Here is a 27,339-nt window from a genome sequence, read left to right on the forward strand (position 1 = left end):
CTGCTAATCATCTTCTTACTGTCATTGGTCCACGTCATTGGTAGGTGTTACAAAGAGCTCCACCTAGCTTGAGGATGATGGCTAATTCGGTTTACATTGTTCAGGGAGTCAAAATTAGTCAACATGAACACACTGATGTGCATTTATTGTGCATGATGCGACGAGCCGGTGCAAATGTACCTAAATCTGTATGATTGTTCGCTTAGAGACAATTTCCAAGACCATGCCATGTGATTTTGTATTTATTTTTAGTCTACTATAAGGAATCAAATATTTTCAAATACTCTCAAGTGCCCATTCACTCATAAGCCATCTGCAACAAAAGCCATTCACACATCTGTCTTAAGATATGCATCTATCATCATTTTTTTATCTTTGTTCTGCACTTTAACACTTTTATACACTCATATTTGCAATGGTATCAGGGTCATCATAATTTACAGTAGTAGAGTGTAACTGGTGCATATTATGTCTGCATGTAGCATGTTAGTGCATTAGCATCATGAATTCATAATGTAAACAAGACAAACTAAACATTTTCTACTGCACTGATAACTTTAAATCATAATTGAGTGATTAAGACCACTTCTTTTCCTGACCTCATGTGAATTCTACTCATAGAATGAAGCAGAAAGTCATTGATTTACATGTAGCATCCTCATATTTAAATGTACTTCTAAATGCCTCCTACATTGGTGTGGCGAGTGTCTGAATGTTTGGAAACATACTGTTGCTTGGCTGTTTAGAACTTCTTTTTACCCCTGAACAAAGAATGAAGATCTTCAATGGAAGTATATTGTGGAGTGGTGGTGGTGTAGTGGTCTAAAGCACATAACTGGTAAACTGGTAATCAGAAGGTCGCTGGTTTGATCCCCACAGCCACCACCATTGGGTCCTTGAGTAAGGCACTTAACTCCAGGTTGGTCCGGGGAGGATTGTCCTTGGAATAATGGTTCTGTAAGTCGCTTTGGATAAAAGCGTCTGTCAAATGCGTAAATGTAAATGTAAATATCGAGGCCTTAATGAGGTTCAATTTTAGTTATAGAGTAATACTGCTTAAGGTGGCAGCTGCCTATGTAGGCAGTACACAGCAAGGCAGTATTCAAGGTTTAGAACTAAGTTTCTGTGCGTATATGCATGTTTTTGTATGTATGTTTAAGTGGAAGTTTCTAAAAAATGCCTCACATTTGAGTCCTTGCATTTACATTTTAATTATATGTTTGATGTAAATAAATGTTTAATGTAAATTGTCAAAGATTCATGAAACTTAGAATTTTAATTCTCACATATTTACAGAATGTAATTACTACAAATAAACAGCACAATTCAATAGTGCAACATGTTTGCAGAAAATTCACTGACCATAAGAATGTAAAGTAATTTACTAGTTCTAAGTAAATAACTTTTTCACCAAAAATTTGTGGTTGACTAGCAGTGAGCAATTAGAGAAACTCACCACCCACCCCCTGGTGTGACCCTGAATGACCCTGATCTCACTGAGTGGCTTTGTTTAGGATTCTGTAAGACATCTGAGTGCAGGGGGAGAAGCAGCAAAATAGAAGAAACTGCATTAGAGACAAAAAAATGACTTCTTACAGATATTATTGTACAGAGAAAACATGTTTATACCCACAGCTCTGTGCTTCATTAAGTTTAATTCCCCAAAACCAAACCCTAAACACAACCTAACTGTCAACGATTATATGGACACCAGAAAGCCATTTATTGCTCGAAATTGGTGTATGCTCTCTCTTCACTCCTCTACACATGTGGCTTCATCAGTAAGCAGCTTTCTCCACAGCTAATGTCCCTGAAATGCTTGTGTTAATAACAAACATGGCATCAGAGTAAGACTTCGCTATTTTTTCTCAGTTGCTTCACATTAATTTGAGCTATTCCAGAGTTGTTCCTGTTTGTTTCCATCACAACCAGTAATGGGGGTTGCCTCTTATGTAAAACGAAGGAACACCCTCAATGTATGAGCGCATACACACAAACGTTGGGGTCAGTCAATATTTAACATTTTTGTGTATCAATAGTTTAGTGTATGTGCTTTTCCCACTGTACTCCCAGAAATGCTGAATTATTTCCGCTGCATTGACTTGTTGTTGGGCTCAATTCTACAGTATGATGTTTGTTATCCGGTCTGTTCCACGCACATGCACACTTCTCAAAAACCTGTAAGAACAGTGCTAATGCCACATATGTCATGTTCTCTGGGAGAAATTCAAGTGTGTTAATCCGATTTCTCCTAATCCCTTAAATGCCATAAGGAAATCAGTGTTCTTGTTTATTTGACTTTTCAGAAAGCTGCTTTCTGAAAAAAAATCCACACTAAACCATTTTCTTAAATGCATGTAAATGTGGTCACTGATCTCTGACCTCTCGCATGGCCCCAGAGTCATGGACTGTCTGCAGATGTGATATTCACTAGGTGGCCCTTGAGAACGGGATAAATAAACCATATGGGTCATAAGATGAGTGGGGGACCAACACAACTCAAGAATGATGTTTAAAATGGTTTAAACCCATGCAATGATAGAAATGTGTCGACCAGTAGAGATTCTGCTATATAATTTTTTTTAAATGACACCAAACAAAGAAAGCAGTGTAGAAAGCTGTGTTGATTGTACTGAGAGTGATTTAGTTAGAAATAATTTATATCACAGAGCACCTCTTGTGTTCAGTATTAGTTTGTTTACAGTTGCCAAGCCATGTTGCATCCATCAAATTCCAAATAAAAAAATTAAATGAAAAAAAGTTAATTCATTGGATTAATAAAAAAATAGGCATTACAACAAGAGATGGGGGAAATAATTTATATGTTAAAGTACTGCAATATTTTATATTTCAAAAATTATATTATTTACAATTTTCAACTTTATCAACAGTACCTTAGACGGCACAATTATGACCCAGGTAGCCAGCGCAATCAGGCCAATTGCAGTGGAGTATTGGCTCACTCTGCTGTGTTCTGGCAACGGCTCACCAAAAGTGAGCCAGCTCTGGCCCAGTAATAGTTGCCAGATTTGGCTAGGACCTGGATGTGCGAATTTGTCCCGATTTGGGCTGAGACACAGCACATTTTACCCGATGAACCATAAGTGCGGCCTCTTTTTGGGTGAGATATGGCCATACAGACCTGGACCAGTTTAGGTTGAGTGCTGGGGGTGGACAGACCAGGGACTGGGGCACGGGGTAGGGTAGAGATGCCTTTTAAAGGTGTGTCACCTTTTAACAATGTTGCAATGTCTGACTTTGTCATAAATTTATGTAGCAGTGACCCCTAAACATAAACGTAATATATTTTAACATAACACACACAAGCCTAATTAACTAGGCTGAATTACTAACTTGCCAAATGATTTATCTTTTTTAAAAATATGCTTTGGTTGTAAAGCCCTTTCCCTGTCAACTTTATGTTATTTACTGTATTTCATTATTATTTTAATTCCCATTATTCATTTGTTTTTTTAGCTTTTATCCCCACATTCTCTTTTTTTCTTGGATGTTGTTTGTTTCTTTAATACATTAAATGTATCTACATTTGGTAGTTAATGATTTAATTAATATAATCAAACAAGCTTAAAGTGGTTAAGGGAACTGTGGTTTTGAAAAAAAAAAAAAAAACACACCATCTCTGCTTCAAGACATGATCACTAGCTGCGACATCTAGTGACGACACTCTGTGGGCTTTTGGAGCTGCTAGTTTAACTGCCAGAACAGCAGAAGAACTTTAGCTTGCAGTGAGTATATCTTTAATAATCCAACATATGACATCATTTTAATAAACCATTCTACACATATTATATGGACGTAATGTTTATTTATAAAGAAGCTAAAATCGTGGGTTGGCTGATATAGTGCTAGATATACTCTTGAGAATTATGGTAGCCAATTTAAAAGCTTATCACTTAAATAATGGGCAGCCTGTCTGCTAATCTTCAATTTTTTTATATATGTACTGTAGAGTTTGCTATGATAAAAATACAGTTTAATAAGACAAGGCGGTGTGAAGGCGGCTGAAGGCCATCCACTGACGTTGGTGCCATATGATTGGTTTACATGATGTCATCCAGCTTGATCGTTACGCTTTCACCAAAGGTAGAGCCGGTTGGTATCTCCTATCTTTACGAGATTCAAAGATCCAATTAAGTCTGGAGTCCTGATTTAGTATTTTATATATGTAATTAATTTAGATAACTTGGTAGACATCTGATTTTCTGTTAATTATTGTCATAAAAAACATATTTAATCTACTTTGATTCTGTGCTGCAAGACATGAAAACTTCTTTGGAAGATGAATACTTCATAATTCATAGGCACTGTACCATTTGTAACTGACAATATTGTCTTTAAGGTCACCTATTTTGGACTGGCAGGGGGTCTGAAAGAAACTGTCTGGAGAATAATGCCAAAACTAATGACGAACCAACTGGCAAAGCAACTTAACTGGCATAGAGTGAATGGGAAGTATGGCTTTGAACCACTTGCCATTAAAGATGTCTTCAGTAAGTTTTATTTGTGTGTCATAGTCTTAATTCATTTTCATCATTATAGGAAACACATTTACACTTTCTTCCCGAGAGTTAGATGAGAAGATTGATAACACTGTCATGTCTATATGCTAGATATGAAGCTGGAACCAGGAGATGGTTAACTTAGTGCAGCGTAGTAATGAAAAATAACCAATAAGAGTATTAATAAAGAACCGTATAAGGCATGTCAATAAAATAAAGATAAAATTCTAACAATATACACAGTTCTTTAATAAAATAAAAGTATTGCTTATCAGATTACTCAGTTAATCAATATAATAATCTGTAGAATATATGATTATTAAAATAGATGTAAGCTGTACCTATTTACAGGCTGTGGTACTTGCCAAAGTACTGACCATGCAGGGTGCCCAAACTTTTGTTATGGGCCCTTTTCTTTTTTGTAATTTTGAAACAATTTTTTGTCATTTTGAACAAAAATGGGGCAGTGGTGGCTCAGTGGTTGAGGCTCAGGGTTACTGACCAGAAGGTCGGGGGTTCAAGCCCCAGCACCACCAAGATGCCACTGTTGGGCCCTTGAGCAAGGCACTTAACTCCAGGTTGCTCCGGGGGGATTGTCCCAGTAATAAGTGCACTGTAAGTCGCTTTGGATAAAAGCGTCTGCCAAATGCATATATGTAAATGTATTAAATGAATACAATTGACATATTTTAAATTAAATCTACAACACAATAAAGACTGCAAAAAGTGAAGGGGTCTGAATACTTTCTCAAACGACTATATAACCCCGTAAAGTGCTAGTATTTTCCCATCTTTTCAGTATTTATGCTAGGTTAGGATAACAAGTTTGCTTATTCAAACATGAAGTTTAAGTTATTAAGCATATTAAGTTTGGTTACACTTTATTTTAAGGTGTCATCGTTACAGTGTACTTATACATGCAACAAAGACACTAAAGTTTTTTTTTAAGAAAGTTCCATCTTCCAAGATTTTAACAAGGTAATAGAATGTTATTTTGTGGAAAAACATTAGAGAAAAACTATTCAAAGCTCTGTTTTTATATAAAAACTGGAAGAAGTCTTTATTAAACAACAAACATTTTAGTAGTATTTAGTGATTACAAGAAGAGTTATACTGAACACAAAATGTTTTCAATTCTGTTTTAGATTAAGTGCAATTATATACTTAATTTAGCAAACAAGCTAATATTGCTTTGGCAAAATGTATTTTGTTGTTCTTCTTAAATAGATGTAGTTTTGTATTTCATATGCATTTCCATTTGGAACCCAGACTCGGGCCAGTACCAGCTAAGTGTAAAAATTTTTTTGTCGTGATTATGGCCCTATGCCGGCAGTTTCGGCTCAGTTTTAGCACCCGGACTCGGGCCAGTGTATTTCGGCCGATTATTGCTGGTCATTCATTGCCGTGTTTCACAAGAGTCCGGCAACTGCAAGTGGGCGGTTTTTCATATTCTAAGAGTTATTTCTTCTGGCCTGCCAGATCTGAGTCATTATTGGGCCAGAACCTCTCCTTAATAATATTAACTGTTCGATATGCTTAGAACATGTCCCAAGAAACTTTAAAATGGCAGTTATCAAACCGCTAATTAAGAAGCCACAACTTGATCTTGGAGAACTGGCTAATTATAGACTGATTTCAAATTTCCCATTGATGTCAAAAATACTAAAATATGTTCATTTCTACAGATAAATAGTATATACGAAGAAATTCAGTCAGGATTTAGGCCTCATCACAGTACAGAGACTGCACTTATCAGAGTTACAATTGACTTGCTCTTATCATCTGATCGCGGCTGCATTTCTCTTCTAGTGTTTTTAGATCTTAGTGCTGCATTCCACACGATAGATCACGACATTCTATTGAATAGGCTAGAGAATTATGTTGGCATTTGTGGAGTTGCATTAGCATGGTTTAGGTCCTATTTAGCAGACCGCTACCACTTTGTCTATATAAATGTGGAATTGTCAAACCAAACAAAAGTAAGAGTGCCACAGGGATCAGTTTTAGGGCCTCTGCTTTTCTCCATGTATATACTTTCCCTGAGAGATATTATCAGGAATCGTGGAATTAGTTTTCACTGCTATACCGACGATACACAACTTTATATTTCTTCAAAACCTGATGAGAAATCACAATTCTCCAAATTAGCAGAGTGTATCAATGAAATACATTATTGGATGGCCAGAAATTTTGACAAAAAAGAGGTACTAATTATCAGACCAAAAAACTCTAAAAATAAGCCACTAAAATATTATTTGATTCTCGATGGATGTACGGTTACATCATCTTCAACAGCGAAGAACTTTGAAAATCAAATTACCAGTGTTTGTAGAACAGCATTCTTCCACCCAAGAAATATTGCTAAATTACGGCACATGCTCTCTGTTGCTGATGTCGAAAAACGTATTCATGCGTTCATGACCTCAAGACTAGATTATTGTTATGCATTACTGGGAGGATGTCCAGCAAGATCAATAAATAAACTTCAATTGGTTCAAAATGCAGCAGCCAGAGTGCTAACGAGAACCAAGAAATATGATCATATTAGCCCCATTTTATCATTGTTACATTGGCTACCTGTTAAATCTCATATTCATTTTAAAGTTCTGTTAACTAAGTACAAAGTTTTGAATGGTCTAGCTACGCAGAACTTAAGTGACCTTCAACCACGCTATATTCCATCACGTTCATTGCGATCACAAAATTCTGGCCTGTTAATAGTTCCTAGAATATCAAAATCCACAAAAGGAGTTAGATCCTTTTTCATATTTGGCTCCTAAACTATGGAATAGTCTCCCTAACACAATTCGAAGTGCAGACACACTCACTCAGTTTAAGTCTAGACTAAAGACTCATCTATTTAGCCAGGCATATACCTAATTTATCCTCCAACCCACAATTAGGCTGCTTTAGTTCAGTCTACCGGTACCAGCCAACTCCAACCATAAGACATGGGATAATTCATATGCCATTGTCTGAACCTTGGATTTAGGATGGACCTCACCGAACCTCACCGAAATGACCGGCCAGATTGAACTGCGATGCACCTCACTGATCTCTGCCAGCATCCGTCTATGGATGGACTACACTCTTATAATGGAATACATAAACTATCAATTGCAAACAAAAGCCTTCATCAGCCAATTATCAAGGACAATTGTATCTATGTGAACATCTGCAGTTAATCCAGGATGGACTTCAAAGACACTAGTCATTAATCTTATAGTTCATACAAAATCTATGTTTAAACACTGACCCTTAACACATACTTAATTTAATAATTTTAAACCATGACTTGAACTATACACATTATATTCATGATGTTAGCCAGAGGGGAACTGGCCCCCACAGCGAGTCTGGTTTCTCCCAAGGTTATTTTTCTCCATTAATCAACATCTTCTGGAGTTTTGTGTTCCTTGCCACAGCTGCCTTGCTCACTGTGGTTATTAATACAATTATTATTGAATGACTTATTTTTAAACATGAATAACAATCGTATTTTATCTAATTACACAATGATGATTCATCAACATTATAGACATTACAGTTTTATCTTCTGTTAATGCCTGATCTTCTGTAAAGCTGCTTTGAAACTATGTGTGTTGTGAAAGGCACTATACAAATAAAATTGAATTTAATTTAATATATTGCAATATTTATTTTCGCGATATACTACATCGATTTCCAGCTGGGCTGTAAATCGTGCCTGGGCGCTGCCCATGCTATGGCAACGTTATGGTCGCGGCTCCCTGGCTTGGTCCTTCTACCTACGGGTATGAGACCAGCGCAGCGAGCACTGGGGGCGATTTGGGGACCACAATTGGACCACCTCCGGCGGACAAATCCCTGCGGACCTCCCATTCCCCAGCATGCTTGTTTGCTCAGGTTAGGTATTCGGATGTGTATGCTGGCTCGTACCGGGGTGAGTTCGACCTCTTATTTGGTGCCCGTGAAGGCGATGAGCTCTCAAGCGCAGCATCAGAGAGCGGGCTCGACTTGTCTAATGCGGAAACCACCGCTGGGCTTCCCCACTCAGGTGTGTTCGCCCAGTCACAGGCGGACACAGAGATGACAGACATGCTTTCCTGAGTCGCTCACAGCCACGCCCCACCCCAGTGCCTTTCTTCCCGGAAGTGCACGACGAGCTGACGAGTTTGTGGGAGGCACCTTTCACTGTACGGTCCCGATCTATTGGCTCCCCTGCTCTCACTACCCTTGATGGCGGAGTGGCCAGGGGTTACTCGGCAATGCCCCCAGAGGATAAGGCCAGCTAGTGCAGGCGCCCAAAGCTCCCATCCAAGGCCTGTAGGCTCACATCGTCCCTGATTCCATAGCCTACGGCACCCTGTGGTGGCTGCACCGGCTCCACCTCGGCCCACCCCTGCAGCCCTGCCCCGGCGTCGAGCCCCACACAGGAAGAAGATGCCACCCATCTCATGGCTGCCCGCTAAGAAGAAGACTTCGAAGCGCCCCTGATACGGGCGACCCAGGGACACGAGGATCCACTACCTTTGAGCTGGTAAGCAGACCACTCCATCCCCCCGTGGAAGGCCGGGAGGAGAATCTTTTGTTCCCTTTTCATTTTGTTTTGCCGCACACTCCAGTAGCTGTGGTACCCAAACACTCAACATAAGAGCAGTTTCCTCTGTCCCCTGGTCACATAACCGGTGTGTTTGGCCATCACCCCAACCACCGGCTTTTGTCTCTCTCTGGCAGGTCCAACGCCCCGGCGGCATTTTCCCCACCCCGGCGTACAAAGCTGTTGCACAAACATACTCAAACCTGGACAGTTTCAATGGACCGCTGGGACGAAACACTTTCTCCCCTCTCCTCGACCGATCCGCTGGTGAGTATCAGGGGTCAGGTAAGTGCTTCGATGTCTCTCGACTCACCACCACAGGGGTAACTGTTCCCTGATGGCGGGAACGAGACGTTGTGTCCCACCTGCCATAATGTTGAACTACCCGCTGAAATGGCCGGGACCTTATTCTCGGCTCTTCAGCACAAAACCTAATGAGGGGCATGCAAATACCACTCGCCAATTCCCATTGGCCTTTATCAAAGATCAGAGGTGTCTCGTGCGCTCAAGAGTGAGCCCTAGTGTCACTACATCTAAACAACGTCTCATCCCTCCATCAGGGAATGGAGGTTACAGAAGCAACCAGGACGTTTTCATAATCAGTGTGTGCACTGTGAAATTGCAGGTTAATTTTGTTATGGCAGCTAAAAAATTAATTGGAAAGGAATGAATGATATTATTTTGAATTATATAGTTTTTACTGAATTTGTGTGCTGATTTATCATTGTGATGTATTAAGACTACCCAGATCGTACATAGTGTAGGGCTCACAAGTTTTGGAGCGGGTGTGTTTATTAACAATAATTAATAATTATCATAGACAACCATCAATCATTAATTAATAGAACATTGATTAGAATCAATGTTACACGGGCACCAATTTATGTAGGCTCACAGGTTGGTTAGATCAGTTTTAATATCAAATATAAATTAATAATTAATGTTTATTAATTAAATTAAATAATAGAATTTAGTTCGTTAAATTCTATCCTCGGGGCACCACTCTTTGACAAGAGAAAAATGATAGTAAGTGACTGATCAAGTCTCATAAAATTGAGAATCAAAATAATCAAAAAGGGAAGTAATCAAATTGTTGCTACATGAACCCAACAGTAATCTGGTTACGGTTGGCTTCTAACAACAACAATTGAACAATACTTAAGTAATACAGGAGTTCTTGACGTGGCAGAGGCTGACTTCAACACAATATTCAAACAAACAAACCAGGAATACTTATTATAATATAACAAGATTTATTATAATCAAACAGTAATGAACACTGCCAATACTAAATGAATATAACACAAAAACATAAGGTGGAAATCCCAACTAAATGGTGGAGCTATATGCTAGTGTACGTGTGTGTGTGTGTGTCTCGAGTCGGTAACCAAGACACAAAATGGCGGACTAAACTCCTTGTGAGGAACTAGTCAAAATGGAGGGCTAGGCCGGAAAGGGCGGAGCCAACGATTATGTGAAGGTGTAGGGAAAGCAAGATGGCTGGATCAGATCCAGCACAATAGAGCTAATACCACGTGCGGGTGGTAATGAGCAGACACACAAAGGAACTGAACGAAACAGGCGGGAGAATTTGAAAAACACCAGCCTGATTCACACATAAACCACGGTGCTGCTCGCTCCGTGAATTTCAATGTGTGTGTGTGGGTGTGTGAGACAGAGGGAGAGAGAGAGCGCGAACAAACAGGGGTTCATGCAATTTAACAGAGGAGACACGCTGGTAACAGCGCGATTGAATCGTTGATTCAGATCACTCAATAAATTAACATTTCCCCCAAAATGACGATCTCATAACTCCAAACAGCAATCAGTCGCATTGAGCGGTCAGGAGAAACAATCTGGATTCAGTCCTTGGTCTCACGCTCGTCAGCAAAAAGACACGTCTCTGCGTTGGTTCTCGGGTCCGGTGATCGCGAGTAACGCGAGAGGTAGTCAACGTTGTGGGAAAACGATTGAGAAGGGAAGCTGGTCGCCTTTTCCAGTTTCTATATAAATTCACTGTTGTTTCACAGTGAAGATGAAATGAACCAGTTGTACACTACACGACTGGAACAAAGCTCAGTTAATCTTACTCTACCGTGGCCAAATGGTGAGGTTTAGAAAAACGTGGTCTTTCTTTGTCCAGAAGGAGGGAAATTCCTTGGTGTAGATGTCTCTTTAGAGCACAGCAAAGCTGTAGGTGTACAGTCAAGCTGGATGCAGAGAGAGAGCGTCTCAAATGTGCGCGCTGGTTTTGTTAAGATGACGTCATCGGTCATCGGCCGCTTTTGACCAATGACGTCTGAGATTGAGTCCATGGGCGGGACTTCCGTCCGGTTGCGATGCATTCTGGGAAATGGAGTTCAAAGTCTCACCTTTGATCATACAACAAAGGGCCATGCTGTCTCTGCTGCCCTTTTCAGTGGGGCAAGGCCCTACAATAGTCACTTGTATTTCAGCTCTGTTTTTACATTTTCAGTGAACTGTGCAATATCGCAATATGTATTGTGAAGTCCTTGCCAATACCCACCCCTAACACACACTTGCATTTATATGCACTGGAGTATTCCTGGATCTGTCTAACGTTATTTGTTTGAGGAGGATGAAAACTCTTTGAGGTAAGTAATGTTAACTAACCAAAGACCGACAATAGATTTTCCTAGACAGCTAGTAGGACTTAATTTAAGCCATTAGTCAACTAGTCTGGGGGGTAGAATGGCAGAAAATGGTTTGAGTTCCAGGGCTGAGAAAGAATGTTATAAGTAACATTGCTAACACTTTTCTACATTTCAGAGAAATACTAAACCGTAATAATGATCCTTTAAAATATACATTTCACACAAACGTATGCACGAAGCGAGCCGCAGTGACACCGGCAAAAGCTGTAATGATCCAGAATGTGTCGGAAAAACCAGTAAGGAGACTGTCATCATCTGTCATCCGAGATGATGATCTCGGGGATCGATGTAGGTCAGAGTGATTGCCTGATGCCTTTGATGATATCAAGATGATATTTGGCTAGTTTTCCCATTAATACAATTATTATTATTATTATTAGGCTATTATTATCAAATTAATATTACAAATAGTTTGCCCCTGCGGTACACAGACACACGTTTGAAGTAACACTAACATTATTAAGAACAGATGACAGAAAAGCAGTCTTTGCGCATGTCTGATGCGCTGATACGGAGGCGTGCAGTCTCGTGGAACACGCGCATGTAAAAGGTTCTCACTCTGTGTTTCTGTCTTCTGTTTTTTTTTTTTTTTTTTGCAAGAACAGTATTGTCTATGAGTGCTGCAAATGACCTCAGGCATCTCAGCTCAGGAGGTGTTTTGACTTCAGTTCACTTTAATTCTACAGAGCAGTTTATTGTTACCAACTTGGCAGCCTATACATCTGTTTAAAACATAAAATAATAAAAAAACATATGTTCACCTCGAACCATGATTTACATTTTTGTAATTATTATCATCATTATAATTATTATTTTTATATTTATAATAATTTTTATGTCTTCATTTGTGCAAGTAATTTTCCAGCATGATGTTAAGACAGATTATTGCCTGATCGGTAAATTAAAATATATATATATATATATATATATATATATATATATATATATATATATATATATATATATATATATGTATAACTATGTTAACCCTATCCCTACCCAGTCCTTCTTGGATGAAGATGTTGAAAGTGACCAAGACCAAGTGTTTGAAGTGGGAAAGTTCATCATAGTAAAATATGATGAGAAGCGATATGTGGGCCAAGTGTTGAATATTCAGGGAGAGAAAATACAGGCGAACTGTATGGTTCAACATGGAAACAAGAATGCCTTCCAGTGGCCTGACAAAGAAGATACCATTTACTACTCGCGGAGTGACATAATTGGTAAGATTTCAGAGCCTGAGCCCCATAGTCGAAGTTATGAGGTTAACGAACATGGACTGGCTCATGTTCAACACATAAGTTTGCCATTTCTCCTATGAAATAATTTCTACATCCTTTTTTTTAATTTTTTTATATTGGCTCTAACAGCTTGTCATGTTTATGGTCTGATATTTTGTTAGTGACAACTCCAGAAAGTCAAATTTCTCTTGTTCACTGGAATCTTTGTTCAAAGAGATGAATTGATGATTTTAACATGCTTTTAATTATTTTAGCATGATTTTAATGACTTTCTCCTGAGAAACAAGATATTTGTTTAGTCTTTTAAGTTAAAAATAGAAATGAATGGACTTTATGACTGGGTCTGATTTGACGCCTTAAAAATGTTAATTATTCAGTATGCCTGTTTTTAGTTCAAATTCATACACTAAGTAATAAGATTGTGCTGATGTGTTGAATTTTCATTAATGTTCAAATAGAGATGCAAATGAATTTGTTACAAAAGTACTCACTACATTTCACCATAAATGTTCATACAGTGTCTCATTTCGTCCTGTGGTGTGACGGGATGTCCTGTGGTGTGACATCACTTCAAACACAATTAAACGACTTTTACCATGTTAACTAGCTTAAATAATTATATGCATTTGAAAACATTGCATAATATAACTATATAAAAAAATAATAAACATTTTCAAATATTTTTTCTTATTTTACACAATATTTCCACTGGAGTGAGTGGTAAAAGATGGCACAAGCAAAGAATATAATCGAATATGAAAAAAATATGCGCAGAATTATAATGATCATTCTTTAAGAATATTGTTAAACTTAAAACATACCTGATTTGTATTTGAAATTAATAATATTTCGATATTAGAATTTTATAGTCATTTCATGTCACACCGCAGGACATATTTTGCCTGGAGCTGTGAGAAAAGCTTAATAAATTGCATAATGACAAAAAAAATCTGCTAACCTCTAACAGTTTCAAAAACAACAGTATTTGAACTTTACAAATTCATACAATTCTCAAGCAATTTAGAACTTAGTTTTAAAAAATGCTGTTTCACCCTTATTTGTCATCTACCCCTGTATGTATATACATTCAGGTCCATAAATATTGGGACATCGACACCATACTAATCTTTTTGGCTTTATACACCACCACAATGGATTTGAAATGAAACGAACAAGATGTGCTTAAACTGCAGACTTTCAGCTTTAATTTGAGGGTATTTACATCCAAATCAGGTGAACGGTGTAGGAATTACAACAGTTTGTACATGTGCCTCCCACTTTTTAAAATCGGTGTGGATTTTTACCGATAACTGATAGTTCCAAAAATCATTATTGGTGCCGATTAATCGGTAAAACCGATATATCGGTCGACCTCTAATACAAAAGTTTTGTGAATTGCAAAAGGATGCATTTAAAAAGTAAATATACATTCTGCATGAACAGCACACTTTAGTGAATGAGCATAGCCTACCATAGCACGGCTTGTGATTCACAAGTGAGTGCTCCACTGAACTCCATCTCAGATGTAGATGCTTGATAGTTTGGTTCATGTGTCTCACCTATTGAGAAACATATTAAAACTACTGTGAACCAGCCTACAGACAGAAACTCAAAGTTCTTCCTGTAGTGTTCCGCAAAAATAAAAGCCAGACGGTTTTAAAATGTAATATGTAACAATAACAACAACAACAACAATAATAATATATTACAAATTATAACATTATTAAAACTGAGTAATGTTACATTGTATCACAACTAAACTGAACACAAAAATATTCTAAAGAAACTACAGAAAATATTCCACATTCCAATTCATCATTCAATGTGAAAATCTAAAAAGCTTATTTGAGAGTAAGTATTGTTTATATGCACACATAAATGGTTCACATTCAGATTATTTCAGGCACTTTTATATTAATTAAACATTTGGCTGCAGTTCTTTGAAGTACTATGATAAAAAACAGTGAGTAAAATGTTGCCATATATCGCAGTTTTGAATCACAATCCACCAAAAATAAAGAATCATAACCTAGATATCTATATAATATTGTATCGCCAGATACCTTACACCCTAATTACAACATGATTATGGAATATATTAAATATTTTGAATTTAATTTCCAGCAAAAATAACTATGATATATATATATCAGAATCAGAATCAGCTTTATTGCCAAGTATGCTTACACATACAAGGAATTTGTCTTGGTGACAGGAGCTTCCAGTCTACAACAATACAAACAATACCAAAAACAGCAGCAAGACATAGGTAATTAAAAACAAAAAAGAACACAATATAAATAATTATACATATACGTACATACACTCACCTTCATACATACCCACATACACACACGTGAGTGCAAATCTAATACAATCTGTATATAAAGAACAAAAAACAGTATATTATGTACAGAGCAATGTAAGTAATGGCAGAAGTGGATATGTTGGATAATATAAATTAAAATTCAAATTAAACTGTGTATTGCACATCATTATTGCTCAATGGGGCAATTTAATTGTTCATTAGATGGATGGCCTGAGGGAAAAAACTGTTCCTGTGTCTGACGGTTCTGGTGTTCAGAGCTCTGAAGCCGGCCAGAAGGCAACAGTTCAAAAAGGTAGTGGGCAGGGTGAGTGGTGTCCAGAGTGAATTTACCAGCCTTTTTCCTCACTCTGGAAATGTATAGTTCTTGAAGGGGGCAGGGGGCAACCAATAATCCTCTCAGCAGACCGAACTGTCCTTTGTAGTCTTCTGATGTCTGATTTCGTAGCTGCACCAAACCAGACAGTTATTGAAGTGCAGAGGACAGACTCAATGACTGCTGAGTAGAACTGTTTCAGCAGCACTGGTGGCAGGTTGAACTTCCTCAGCTGGCGAAGGAAGTACAACCTCTGCTGGGCCTTTTTCACAATGGAGTCGATGTGTATCTCCCACTTCAGGTCCTGTGAGATGAAAGTGCCCAGGAACCTGAATGACTCCACTGCTGCCACAGTGATGTTTAGAATGGTGAGGGGGGACAATGATGGGGTGTTCCTCCTAAAGTCCACAATCATCTCCACTGTTTTGAGCGTGTTCAGCTCCAGGTTGTTTTGACTGCACCAGAAAGCCAGCCGTTCAACCTCCTTTCTATATGCAGACTCATCATCATCTCGGATGAGGCCGATGACAGTGGTGTCGTCTGCAAACTTCAGGAGCTTGACAGAGGGGTCCTTGGTGGTGCAGTGTATATTTAGTATATATTAGAAACATTTTGGTAATACTGCCCACCCCTGAATAGCAGGCTGGCAAAAAAAAAAAAACAACAACAACAACAGAAAAAGTATGTGTTGTTTTTTTCTGTGTTTAGGTTTGAGTCGAATACAGCTTTGTGGTAGAAATGCTCTCATCTATTCCACAGTCCACAAAACCCCAGTGCCATTGACAAAACATTTGGAAATATGCAAATGTACAATTGAAGTAAATCTGGAGCACTTTAAATATAACACTGTCAGCGAAGGTACGCAAGCAAACAACAATTTTAAACTTCCTTTGGACTTCTTTTTTAAACAGTTAATCCACAACATCTGTCACACAAAAACTCACACACCAACATGCTGCGTATTAACTGTCAAAGTATTGCATAAGATCTTGTAGATGCAGAAGAAAAATGCACATACATGCTTTCTGATCCTCTGGCCAAAGCAAGCAACAAACCAGCTTCATGTGGTAATGGCTTTCAACAATAGGCAATAGTTGGACGCAAAGGAGAGATTTGTTTGTAGCCTTATAGCTTACTCTTATTCTCAAACGTTCATCGTTATATTCATTGTTATATCCTTTGTCATTTTACTGTGTTTCAGGTTTTTCCGCTTTTCTACTGTTTCATCTGCATGTATTTTACCTGTTGCTGCTGGCACCTAGCTAGAGTCTGTGTTTGTAGCCTGCTAGTTTTTTAGCATCACTTATATATCCGTTTTCAGCCTTTAATCCTTAACATCTGCCATTTTTAAGTGCGCATCGAGTTTCCCTCGTAATATTCTCTTATCGTGATTGAACTGCGCGCATATTCCACCTGCATCCGCGTTCTATTTTTATCGCGATTAAACTGCGTGCATTTTTTCAGCAGACACCAGTTTTTTCTCCTCTGCGGTACACAGATTATTGCATCGATCTCAAAGCAATGCTTATCAAGAACAACCACCACCAACAACAAACAATTTTGTGAGGGATTCACATCAATCTCAAACCCTCACCGCTCAGGAACAACTAACAACATACAATTTGCGGTAAGTCATGGCATCCGCTCATGTTATTTCTTCCTGCATTGCATGTCACATGTTTACAATAGCCTCCTCCATCAGCAGAGAGAGATTCACATGTGATAAATGTAAGGAATTAGTCAGGCTGACGGAGAAGGTTAATGAGTTAGAGACTCGCATCCGAACGCTAGTGGAGGTCAGTGAGAAAGAGAATCCGGTAGATACTGTTTCGGATGCGAGTAGTATTTGTGGTGCATGGAAGTATAGTGTCTGTAGATACAGACAGGCACTAAAAGCTGCCAGGTCAGCATATTTTAGTAAACTCATAGAAAATAACCACAACAATCCTAGATGTTTATTCAGTACTGTGGCTAAATTGGTTAGGAATAAAGCCTCAACAGAACCAGATATTACGTCGCAGCACAAGAGTATTGACATCATGAATTTCTTTACAGATAAAATTTAAATAATCAGAAATAAAATTGGAATTATGCAATCATCTGTCATAGTGTCACGTTCCTGTGTTGCCTGCCCCGTGTTGTCTGTTTCACATGCTACTTTTCACGTTCCATGTCACGTTTCCTTGTTGTCTGCCCCGTGTTTTCTGTTTCACCCTTCACGGATCACATTCCATGTCATGTTTTCCTTGTTGTCCGCCCCGAGTCTCACTGTCCTTGTAGAAAACTACAATTCCCACAATTCCCGGCCTCCCTCACTGCCTGCACACATCATTGTTCTCACCTGTGTCTCGTTTAGTCTTTATTGTGTCCTTGTGTATTTAAACCCTGTTTGTTCCTCCATTCCCTTGTCTGTTGTTGTATGTTGATATGTTGTTCTTGTTCGCTCGAGGTTCCTTTTTCGTTGTGGATGTTTTGCTGTCTGTTCTACCCGCTGTGTGTTCTTTTGTATTTGAGATAGTTTTTCCCCTCGTGGACTTTTCTTTGTGTTTTGCTTATTTGTTATTTTGAAATAAACCGCATTTGGATCCTTACCACCCATCTGCCTTCTCCTGTTTCCCGCATTCATAACACATAGCACCTCAGAAAACAATGTTTAATAATTTTCCTCATGTGCAACTTCAATCCTTCTCTGTCATAGGTCATGAAAAGCTAACAAAACTTATCGAAACATCAAAATCCACAACATGTTTGTTAGATCCTATACCAACTAAGCTCTTAAAAGAGGTATCCCCAGTAATATCAGAACCTCTTCTTAATATTATTAACTCCTCGCTATGCTTAGGAAATGTTCCAAGAAACTTTAAAATGGCAGTTATCAAACTGCTTATTAAGAAGCCACAACTTGATCCTGGAGAATTGGCTAATTATAGACTGATTTCAAAGCTCCCGTTTATGTCAAAATACTAGAAAAAGTTGCATCCTCTGTTCATTTCTACAGAGAAATAGTATATACGAAGAATTTCAGTCAGGATTTAGGCCTCATCACAGTACAAAGACTGCACTTATCAGAGTTACAAATGACTTGCTCTTATCAACTGATCGCGGCTGCATTTCTCTTCTAGTGCTTTTAGATCTTAGTGCAGCATTCGACACGATAGATCACGACATTCTCTTGAATAGGCTAGAGAATTATGTTGGCATTTGTGGAGTTGCATTAGCATGGTTTAGGTCATATTTAGCAGACCGCTACCACTTTGTCTATGTAAATGAGTAATTGTCAAACCAAACAAAAGTAAAATATGGAGTGCCACAGGGATCAGTTTTAGGGCCTCTGCTTTTCTCCATGAATATGCTTCCCCTGGAAGATATTATCAGGAGTCGTGGAATAAGTTTCCACTGCTATGCTGATGATACACAACTTTATATTTCTTCAAAACCTGATGAGATTTCACAATTCTCTAAATTAGCAGCGTGTATCAATGAAATAAAAGATTGGATGGCCAGAAATTTCCTTCTACTCAATTCTGACAAAACAGAGGTACTAATTATTGGACCAAAAAAACTCTAAAAATAAGCCACTACAATATAATTTGACTCTCGATGGATGTACTGTTACATCATCTTCAACAGCGAAGAACTTAGGTGTTATATTTGATGCCAATCTGTCCTTTAAAAATCAATTTACCAATGTATGTAGAACAGCATTCTTCCACCTAAGAAATATTGCTAAATTACGGCACATGCTCTCTGTTGCTGATGCCGAAAAACTAATTAATGCGTTCATGACCTCAAGACTAGATTATTGTAAAGCATTACTGGGAGGATGTCCAGCAAAATCAATAAATAATTTTCAATTGGTTCAAAATGCAGCAGCCAGAGTGCTAACGACAACCAAGAAATATGATCATATTAGCCCCATTTTATCATCGTTACATTGGTTACCTGTTAAATTCCGTATTAATTAAAAAATTCTGTTAACTACATACAAAGCTTTGCATGGTCTAGCTCTGCAGTACTTAAGTCACCTTCTACTATGCTATATTCCATCACGTTCATTACGATCACAAAATTCTGGCCTGTTAATAGTTTCTAGAATATCAAAATCCACAAAAGGAGGAAGATCATTTTCACATTTGGCCCCTAAACTATGGAATAGTCTCCCTAACACTGTTCAGGACTCAGACACACTCACTCAGTTTAAGTCTAGACTAAAGACTCATCTATTTAGCCAGGCATACACCTAATTTATCCTCCAACCCACAATTAGGCTACTTTAGTTTAGTCTGCCGGAACCAGAAACCAGAAACATTGATCATGATTTACAGTATATCTCTGAAATAAATTGAATGGCATCTATGCTTATATTATTTAATTTGTGTCCCTGTCTCAACCTCGGGACTGCTATCCAGAGTTCACCAGAACCATTCATGCTTCATGTTGGACTCCAATGCTACGTGTTGCTGAATGATGATGACTAAATGCAGCCAGTGCCAGCCAAACATCACTTCAGTCTATTATGATGGGCTTCAGAGGATTAACTGATGCCAACTCTAACCATGAGACATGGGATACTTCATATGCCATTGTCTGAACCTTGGATTTAGGATGGACCACACCGAACCTCACCGAAATGACCGGCCAGGTTGAACTGCGTTTCACATCCCTGATCTCTGCCTGCATCACCTCGGTCTATTGATGGACTATGATCTTGAAATGGAATGCATAGACTAACAATTGCCAACAAAAGCCTTCATCAGCCAATTAACAAGGACAATTGCACCTATGTGAACTTCTGCAGTTAATCCAGGATGGACTTCAAAAGACATTGGTCATTAATCTTACAGTTCAAACTAAATTGATGTTTAAACACTGACCCTTAACACTTACTTAGCCCCCACAGTGAGTCTGGTTTCTCCCAAGGTTATTTTTCCTCCATTAATCAACATATTATGGAGTTTTGTGTTCCTTGCCACAGTCGCTTTCAACTTGCTCACTGGGGTAATTAATACAATTACTATTTAATTACTTATTTTTAAACACGATAAACAATCTTATTTTATCTAATTGCACAATGATGATTTATCAACATTATAGACATTAGTTTTATCGTCTGTAAATGCCTTATCCTTTGAAATGATGTGTGTTGTGAAAGGCGCTATACAAATAAAATTGACTTGACTTGACTTGGGGGAAAGTGGGATTAAAATGGTACCTCACACAGTTACACCAGTCCTAACTGTGCTGACCTGGTGTTCCATGACATGACTAAACACTCACATCACCAGTCAACACTCATCCATCCATAACATAGGGAAGACAAGGAAAACAAGTGATGAGAAATGTCATCCAAACCAAAAGGGGAAGATTTACAAAGCACAGAGAGAGGAAGACCAAGCCACAGGAATCAGACAGAGAGGACCCTGCTAAAAAGACCAGCATGGTCACTAGCATATGTTGAGTTTTGGATGCTAATATGCTGGTCCACCGCATCAGATGCAAGTATGCTGGTGTGAAAGTTTCCTTGCTCTCTTGTGGAGGAAGAAGAGGTAGCCAGATGAACAATCCACGTAAGCTTTTATTTACTTGCTTTAACACACACACACACACACACACACACACACACACACACACACATGTTGTGTTTCCATGTTTTATGGGGACTTTCCATAGACATAATGGTTTTTATACTGTACAAACTTTATATTCTATCCCCTAAACCTAACCCTACCCCTAAACCTAACCCTCACAGAAAACTTTCTGCATTTTTACATTTTCAAAAAACATAATTTAGTATGATTTATAAGCTGTTTTCCTCATGGGGACCGACAAAATGTCCCCACAAGGTCAAAAATTTCGGGTTTTACTATCCTTATGGGGACATTTGGTCCCCACAAAGTGATAAATACACGCTCACACACACACACACACACACACACAACAACAACAACAACAACAACAACAACAACAACAACAACAACAACAACAAAGACAAAGATCCCCCATTTAGGCTTAACAGACTGTAGGGGCAAGTTCTGTTAGCGAGCACCTATGAAGGCCAGAACGGTAAACGAGGGGGTGGCCAGCACCACGCCCGACCGCCTTTGTCTCCCCAGAGGCGATGTTTTACACACCGCACCAGGTACTCATTTTAGGCTGAGTTGACCTAGGGGAGGCCCGGGACCGGTTCAGATAATCGTCACTGGTGTTGGCCATGAGCGTGCTACACTACCGCTCCATGTTGGACTGCCCTTATATCTCTCTCCAACTCTCATTGCAACACAAAACAGCTGTTAGAGATGATTTCACTCAGGTGTCAATCCTTACCTCTTTCCTCTCCTAGTCTCAATCCCCACAGAATGTTGCTCGACCACACCCCCATTTCCACAGCTGACTTGTACCCACCAGACTACTTAACCACATGCAACTGCCCTGTTTAAACTCCAACCAGCAAGAAGATGGTGCTACTTCTCTACCTTAATAAGCAAGACCACCTTGGTGAATCAGCTTCACTAACAGGTTTGCTGGTGAACAGTATGATTACCTCAAACCAGCACTAAACCAACCAGCCCAGCATTAACCAGCTTAAAGCAATCTTTATACATACTGGTCTATGGTGGTGTTTTTAACAGAGCAGAACAAAGAAGGAAAACATATAAAGATTATGTTTATTAAGAGTATGATATTTTATGATATAAAAATGTACCAATATGCATTGTGGATATGAAAAATGTTTTGTGATATAACATGTAATAGCTTTATCCATTTATTTCCATTTTATGAAAAAGTATGAAAAGAGGGCATTGTTAACGTAGGTCTAATGCATCATACCGGTGTACATTTTAATAATATTTAAACAGGCTATCAGCAGAGCTAGCATGCAACTTGATCTTGCTTGAATATGCTTGGAAAAGTAGTTGGTTACATAATGCAAATGTTACAGTGTATATTGACTTTCAAGTCATAGTTAAAGTGATTTGATGTGATAAGTTGATTGAAGTACAGTAGATAAGTTGATTGCAGGAGTTGGAGAAACACACATATTGCAAAAACAGGCTGGAGCTCAGCACATCATGTTGACATGTCTGGCAGTGCCAAAGATGGGAACTAGCAATTGAAACATGGTCAGTAAGGGAGCAATGAGACAGAATAATTAATACTCAACCACACAGTGTTAAAAAACATAAATTTTCTCTGATGGGAATATACTACATGTGTGACCCTCTTAAAGACACACACACACACACTCTCTCTCTCTCTCTCTCTCTCTGCCAAGGCTTTATGTTGTTTTGACTGCATTTGTCCACAATGATCTGGCAAATGACACAACAGGCCTTAACACAACAGTCTCTGACCATTCTTCCTTCAAGAACATGCAATATATTAGCACTGATTGCCAAATCCCTTAGCTGTTATTTTACTTTTAACCAAAGAAAGACTATTGAACTGTAAAATTGTACAGTTTCCCATTCTCACTTCTACTGCTGGTGACTGCCCACTCACCGTGTGAGCACACAACATTCGGTGTCACAGTTCTGCCAACATTGTTATTCATACCCTGATAACAATACTGAGAATAGACCAACACAGTTTGCCCGTCAATGTAATTTACTGTGTGATGAGAAAGAGAGACATGATCAAAGCTCAGAGATCTGTGTCAAGGTATATAGATATAGAACAGTCACCCCAAGCTGAAAGTCATATGGGACATATATCATTGATATTACAGGCTTCATGTAGTATGTGATAAATGCCAAATTTATGACTACTGTACATATAACACTTTTTGCACTTTAATCTGACATTGTTGAAAAAAATTAAAAAGGACTAATTTTAAACGGTTAGGCATTTAATAGTGATTTGAAAACATGATGCAAAATGTACAAAACTTGTCAAATGAATAGCACACACTGGTAGCACAGTAGTACAGTATGTGGCTGCCAAGTTGCAGCAGCGTTGCATACACATGTTCCGTTAGGTAGTGTAAATGCATTGCTGAATGACGCTGGAACCACTGCAAATCAATAATATACAGTAGTCATTTCACTAAACATTTTCAGTGTATCCACTAGCAACAGAGACCACTACAGACGTTGCAGCATTTTACCATAATCTTTACACGTCACCAAGCATTACTGTAAAGCTGCCGTCAGGGTGTCATTTCCCGCGAAAAGCATGCATTCGAAAGCTTTTATTTATGTAATAGAACACACATTCAAAATAAAATAAAAACATTGTTTTGGTTTACGCAGACACTGACTGAGCACAGAGGCCATTAGTGGCCCACAGACTCTGCTGTTCACAAACACCAAGATGGATCTTGTTCGTTTATTATCTCCATAAAGAATCGCCGCAGGGCAACGTAACTGTTGCAAATGCATTTCAATTGTCCTCATCACATTTTTATACAAAAATGCAGTTTGACATAATATATAATTTTCCTCTATTGTACCCCTTAAGTAAGCAATGAGCATCAAGTTGACCAGACACATCATCTTTACGCAAAATACTGGCGTTGGCAATGCAAACGAAAACATCGAAATAAACCAGAAGGCGCTCTGTCCTTTCCCCGCGTCTTACCGTTACAGTAGAATTCACTAAGGCATTAGATGCTGTTTGACGTATCTCAGCCGCGCTTCCCGGTTTCAGTAGGTTTTTTGTAAATCTCCGGGTTGATTCCGCTGCCATTTCTTCATCAGTACAGTCGAACAACAGCCGCTGGTCCGTTCTACAAATCCGTGATGTGTTAATTACGCTCAAAGCAAAATACTGCTTTAAAGCGACTGTTAATGCTGGTCCGGGCTCTCCCTCTACCACGAACAGTTTTACTACAGCGTGGTGGGCAGGGTTCTGTTCATTCAGCAAGCATGCTCTGAGCAGAGAGATAAAGAGGTCATGCTCATGCAGTAATTCATTTCAGCAAAATTTGCCAGGTATATTTCACAAATATGAAGAACAACAGAGATAGGGCCCGCAATTGATTATAATAAAAACGCACACTCATTAAGCTAACATGTCACCTTGCAAATTAAACATGAATGTGTTGAGTGTACCTAAACCACCACGATCAGTTCTGCTTTGATTCCACATCAGCAGCATCCAGGATGCCAAACCTGTCATGCCCCCAGTCATCAACAGATAAAGTGCACATGTCAACGATATCGAAACCATGGGATCAAAAAAACGTGGAGCCGGTAATTTTGGAATTATTTTATTAAATGCGGATTCCTAGCGCTGATAATTGTTGTCAAAGTGCAGTTAAATATATCAACAATACATGTATGAATTACAAATAAAATGTAGACTTACAGCGCCATGCCGCGGTGGAAATGTATTTCTAACAAACTCTTTAGAAGTTTATGGCCTGTTTATTCCATGTTTCACACTGTTCTTTACCCCGAGTAGGAATAATCCTCATGGTATACAGGTTTTACACTATTAAATCATATATATATGTTAACAATGTTAATAATGTTATTATATATATATATATATATATATATATATATATATATATATATATATATATATATATATATATATATATAATAACATTATTAACATTGTTAACATATAGGTTAACATTATTATTTGCATATTTGTGAGGTCAATAACTTTAACTGGATTTATTTTAACAGGTTGTTTAGGCTACCTGTTCAGTGTTTGCAGTGTTTGTTTACAGCAATTAAACAATTGTGTATATATATATATATATATATATATATTGTATAAATAATTAAAGAAATATATAAAAACTACACATAACAGTAGCTGACACTCTGAACTGTATCAAAACAATGAATTTTGTGGGGATAAAATTGCATATTGAAATTCACAATTTAGTCACTTCAAAGCAAAATGTGCTTAAAAAAGCTAGACTTTTATTATCAGTGGCTTCCTAAAACATGTTCAAGCAGGAGAAAAAAAATATAGCCAGTGGCTAACCAAGGGTTGGCCCACCCAGAATATTACAGTGTGACAGGTCGGAGGGCGGAGCCGGGAGGTGATTCTACACACCCGGTCCCTTATCAGGCTAATTAAGCCTCCGAGAGGGATAAAGGCCAACTGTGGATGGTGGTGCGAGAGAGAGAAGTCATTTACGGGCAGCTGATCATCATGTTTTTCATCAAAATATTATTTATTTTGTCAAGCCGGTTCTCACCTCCCCCTTTCCCCTATATCCCTTTACACTGGTGCCGAAGACCAGGGAAGGATGAGAGATACACCGTGGTGGAGTTCTCGCCGCTACCATCCACCCCAACGGAGCAGCCGTGGCCGTCTTCCAGGGGACGTAGGAGTTCGGCCGCCTGGAAGCGGATGAATTGGTCGCCGACCACGAGGGGAGAGGGGGCTCCTAGCCGACCGCCTGGAGTGGTCAGGGCCGCTGCCAGGGGTGGAGGAGACTCCAACCAGCCGCTGAAACACGGCGGGGTCTGAGACCGCCAACTGCGAGTGGGGAGGGGCTCACTGCCGACCGCCTTGAGCGGGAGAACCACTGTCAGGGGTGGGGGAGACCCAAGAACGCGGCAGGGTGTTCCGTCCATAGACATCATATAGATAGACGCCCTATCGACCGCTACTGCCTACTGGCGCGGACGAGCCGCGGCGCCGCCATCTTAAACCGGTCACCCGCGCCACTCAGTGTAATCTGTATGGCAGGTGCAATGAACTGTCAGCGCATTTAATTAATCATACCTCACTGAATACCAAACTGATTTTCACGCGGAGTTTTTTGCTGCAAAGGTCATTCATGTAGCTATGATACAGGACACATGGTTCGGCGTATTTTAATATTCATAGTAGGCTTAACAGTAATATAATATTCTGATATAAGATATAAAGTGACCAGACGTCCAAAATCAAAATATGTGATGTAGGATATAAGGTATTTAATAAATCACACACTATAAATATGATAAAGAATCAGAAACAGATAGTTGCAGTAAAGTAAGATATTTTAATAAGTTGAAGAAACTATTTATAGCTAACAACAAAATACTACGTTACTAGCTAAGCTACAAGTAGTGACTGCCCAACACTGATAATACAGTCTATGACACTTGTGTAAAATTCGCTGGCCACTGTTATTATACCAGTAATAATTGTTTTATTCCTACATAGAATTATTGTGTCAATTGTAATCTAAAGCCCTATTCGGATTCAGGATTAACTTTAGGGTAACGTTAGATGGAGTAATAATGTAATTTTACCACAGGACGTCTGTAATATTAATGGCCAATTCACACAGGATAATAAATATAGGTTATCAATAAAACTAGCAGAAGTGGGAGGGGTAACTCAATTTACGCATCGCCGTCATGCGTGTATTAAGTTACATTGCTTCCTGATATCATGTGTGCAAACACAAATAACCTATGTTTATACAACAGGGCCGTTGAATGCTTGTATCTGATAACCGAGAAGCTCTTGTAATTATTACTTTTCCCCACCTCTCCATGCCGGGTGAACACCGGCTGGTGCAGTAAACATAGCCTAGCTAACGTTAGCTGGCTACAATTTCAGTACAGTAATATCAAAGATCCTTGCTCCTCCTCAATTATATTCACAAAATACAACCAATAGTATGGTAATGTTAAAACTTACTTGTGAAAAGTAATCCCCCGGGCCCTATTTGCGATGGTCCACCGATTAGAACAGGAAAATACTCCACAGTGCTCTGGCATC

The 27,339-nt window shown here is 38.8% G+C and overlaps 1 protein-coding gene across 2 annotated transcripts in view; it reads right to left on the bottom strand.

Moving 5' to 3' along the window:
* Window positions 1-24,467, bottom strand: part of dock10 (dedicator of cytokinesis 10) — a 301,844-nt gene extending 277,377 nt beyond the window's left edge. Inside the window, exon 1 of one of the 2 annotated variants that reach the window (XM_052109636.1) lies at window positions 24,235-24,467. In XM_052109636.1, coding sequence (XP_051965596.1) covers window positions 24,235-24,342 — 108 coding nt within the window. In that variant the 5' untranslated portion in view covers window positions 24,343-24,467. The remainder of the gene's footprint in view (window positions 1-24,234) is intronic. The other variant, XM_052109639.1, reaches the window with a different exon arrangement.
* Window positions 24,468-27,339: the final 2,872 nt, after the last annotated feature.

Source organism: Xyrauchen texanus, chromosome 38, assembly GCF_025860055.1.
Source record: "Xyrauchen texanus isolate HMW12.3.18 chromosome 38, RBS_HiC_50CHRs, whole genome shotgun sequence".
Lineage (NCBI taxonomy): Eukaryota > Metazoa > Chordata > Actinopteri > Cypriniformes > Catostomidae > Xyrauchen > Xyrauchen texanus.